The sequence below is a fragment of the Pteropus alecto genome, unplaced genomic scaffold (assembly GCF_000325575.1).
Source record: "Pteropus alecto unplaced genomic scaffold, ASM32557v1 scaffold533, whole genome shotgun sequence".
In the NCBI taxonomy this organism is placed as follows: Eukaryota; Metazoa; Chordata; class Mammalia; order Chiroptera; family Pteropodidae; genus Pteropus; species Pteropus alecto.
The window spans coordinates 235804-239491 of NW_006434719.1; the positions used below are offsets into that span (position 1 = coordinate 235804).

The 3688-nt window shown below is 37.4% G+C and overlaps 1 protein-coding gene and 1 pseudogene across 1 annotated transcript; both read left to right on the plus strand.

Moving 5' to 3' along the window:
* The first annotated feature begins 2017 nt into the window (after positions 1-2017).
* Positions 2018-2982, plus strand: LOC102882136 (olfactory receptor 6K6). The gene is given in 2 exon segments (XM_015587648.1): positions 2018-2525; positions 2528-2982. Coding segments are annotated over 2 exon segments (963 nt in total).
* Positions 2983-3441: 459 nt separating this feature from the next.
* Positions 3442-3557, plus strand: LOC112478139 (annotated as a pseudogene).
* Positions 3558-3688: the final 131 nt, after the last annotated feature.

The window sequence follows — 3688 nt, forward strand, 5'->3', positions numbered from 1 at the left end:
ATAAAATATGTAAAGTGCCTAGTATTATGACCATTAAAAGATAACTTTTCAATAACACCATTTTATTTATCCTTTATGATTCTTCATGAGGAGCTTTCAGTCTACTTGAGGGAGATCATGCTTATATAAAAATATTTAAAATGCAAGAAGGATATGTTAGAAATCATAAAAGATAAAATATAAAGCACTTTTAAGGGTCAGAGGAGAGAATATTTACTTCTGACAGTGAGGATCAATGAGATTTCCATGATAATGAGAACACTTAATGGATAATGGCAGCTAAGATTCCAAAACAAAGAGATCAAGAAAATGGAAGGAAGGAATGACATAAGCAAAAATAGAAATGCAGGAAAATAAACCTATTTGATTGAGCTGATGAGTATGCAGAAAAATATTTGCTTCTGAAATTTAATTAGAACCAGATCCAAGAAGAAAAGGAATATCAAGCCTAGATCTTTGGGCTTTACCCTTAAATGCATTTGGAAAAAGAAGGTCAGTAAAAGCTATGCTTAAGAATCCTCATCTGTAGAATGACTTGTTGGAGATAAGAATTCCAATAAAAAAGATGTTAAAATAGTCAAGTGGTAATGTGTATTGCTATCACTTTAATTAGCCTTGAGAAAAAATTTAGTCACTCTTTTTGCCCAACAAGTAGATGCTGGTATGATTTCTATTGCAGCTGATTTTTGTGACACTTTTTTTTCCCCAAGATAACCATAGTTATAAAGAAGTGATTTTTTTTTTTTTATTCAGTGATTTTTTTTTTTTTCCTTCCTTTGTCTCTTAAGGATGTGACCTCCTTAAGAGGGATGAAATATGCAGCGGAAGAGTTATATGCTTGTCCAAAATTTGACAGCCACTAATTAGGTTCAAGGTGGTTCTGGAGAGACTCTTGGCTTGAGCAGCTATCAATATCAATAACTGAGAGAGGAGAAGGAGTTATAGATAAAAAAGAGAAGAAAAGGAGGAATATTTCTTGACATCTAGGTACTTACCATCTAATGAGAAACAGGCATGTTACTCTGAAACCAACAGAAAAAGCAAAGAGATAAACATACATAATTTAGCCAAACTCAGATTAAATATCAGAGATAAAAAAGATGGGGGGAATAATATAAAGGCAAAGAGAAGAGCTTCTTACAGTGTCTTTATATTTTTTTAATTACTTTTCTGAAGAACAGGAGTAAAGAATAGTTGGAAAGAAAGGTATATGTTTTAAAGCGATATTACTCAGCCGTAAAAAAGAATGAAATCTTGCCGTTTGTAACAACATGATGGACCTAGAGGGTGCTGTACTGAATGAAGTAAGTCAGTCAGAGAAAGACAAATGCCATATGATTTCACATACATGCAGAACCTAGAGAACAGGATAAACAAACAAGCAAAACAGTAACAGACTCATAGACACAGAGTATATTTTGAAGCTGCCAGATGCGGAGGTGATGGTCGTGGAGGTGAGTGGAGGAGTGAAGGGATTAAGAGGTACAAATTGGTAATTACACAACAGTCATGGGGAACATTGTCAATGACATAATAATTATGATGGTGTCAGATGGGTACTGGATTTATCGTGGTGATTACTCTGTAAGTAATACAAATGTCGAATCATTGCTCTGTACACCTGAAACTAATATAATACTATATGTCAACTGTAATTGAATAATAAAAAATATTTTTTAAAAAGCTAAACAGAAGAGCAGAGAGTGTGAAGAAGGACTAAGAAATGAAATAAGTGACTTAACCTCCAGAAAATATTTCCAGAGATTTAATTTATATGTCACTTTGTGTTTTCTTTGCATCAGTTGAAGATGTTTACAAAAAAGTTCATTTAGAAATCCATAAGCAAATATTCCAGATACTTCTGTCATGGAGGTACAGCCAAGAGATATTTCTAACTGACCTGTTTGGGATACCAGAGTCAGCAAGTAACTGATTACAGAAAGGAGTGAAACAATTTTAAGTGAATAGTCACCATCTCAATTCTAGAATTTTCTTGTCTTCTTTCTTCCCCTCACAGATGACATGGTTTATGGCCCGTGGGAATCAGACGATGGTCACCGAGTTCCTCTTTTCTATATTCCTGCATGTGCATGGAGGTGGCCTATTATTCTTTATTCCCTTGCTTATCATCTATGGATTTATCATAATTGGGAACCTAATGATATTCATTGTCATCCAGTTGGACATGGGCCAGCACACCCCCATGTATTTCTTCATCAGTGTCCTCTCTTTCCTGGAGATCTGGTATACCACAACCACCATCCCTAAGATACTCTCCAGCCTACTCAGTGATCAGAAGACCATCTCTCTGGCTGGCTGCTTCATGCAGATGTACTTCTTCCATTCTCTTGGTATCACAGAAGGCTGTATCCTGACAGTGATGGCTATTGACAGGTACATAGCTATCTGTCATCCTCTTCGTTACCCAACTATCATGACTTCCAAACTTTGTATTCAACTGACAGCTGGATCCTGCCTCTGTGGCTTCCTACTTGTACTCCCTGAGATTGTGTGGATTGCCACCCTACTTTCTGTGGTTCCAATGAGATCCAGCAGATTTTCTGTGACTTTACACCTGTGCTAAGCTTGGCAGGCGCAGATACTTCCTTGGTGGTCATTGCAGATGCCATACATGTGGTGGAGATTTGGTCCTCTTTTTTGGTCATTGCCTTGTCCTACATTCGGATCATCATGGTGATTCTGGGGATGCCCTCAACTGAGGGCCGTCACAAGGCCTTTTCCACTTGTGCTGCCCATCTTGCTGTGTTCTTGCTATTTTTCGGCAGTGTGGCTGTCATGTATTTGCGATTCTCAGCCACCTACTCAGTTTTTTGGGACACTGTGATTGCTATCACTTTTGTTATCCTTGCTCCCTTCCTCAACCCCATTATCTATAGCTTGAGAAACAAGGATATGAAAGATGCTATTGGGAGGCTTTTCTGCTATCAGAACAGGGCTGGTGGTTTTAGGAAATTGATCTAGATCCTAGAGACTCTGAAGAACCTCCTGGAATTTTGGAATTTCCCTATTTCTTATCTTGTTCATGATTATGTTCTTTTTCTATTGCCACAGCTATGTGTTCTATTATTATAAACAAGAATAAAAAAGTGCTATGTCCAGGTAATTGATGGTAATTGCATAGCCTGTTCACATCAATGCCTCAACAATGTTTATGGTAGTTGAAGCAGAATATGTGGTTCTCCTTCTTTATAGCACAGGTTAGCTTCTTCCTAACACTCTCCCAGCTGGGATCCTAATTTCTCTTCTGTGGTTCCATATGCCAGTGAGACAAGAAAACAGAATAGAGGAAAGACATCATAGTTTTGAAAACTGAATAGAGGAAAGACATCATAGTTTTGAAAATTGCTACTGTTAACTTCTTTAGTTCCAACAAGTATGGTATTCAGTGAGTAAATTTGATTACTAATTAGTATGCAGAAAGTCTATGGCCATGCTACCCTGAACAAGCCCGATCCCATCTGATCTCAGAAGCTAGCAGGGTTGGGCCTGGTTAGTACTTGGATGGGAGATCCAAGGAAGACCAGGTGCTGTAGGTGTAAAAAAAAATAAAAATAAGAGATTGTAAGCTGACAAGGTCCTTGCATTCTGTGAGGTCAACCAAGGGTCACCTCGCCTAAAAATAAATAAATAAATCATCGCCTCGCTTAAAAATAAACAAACAAACAAA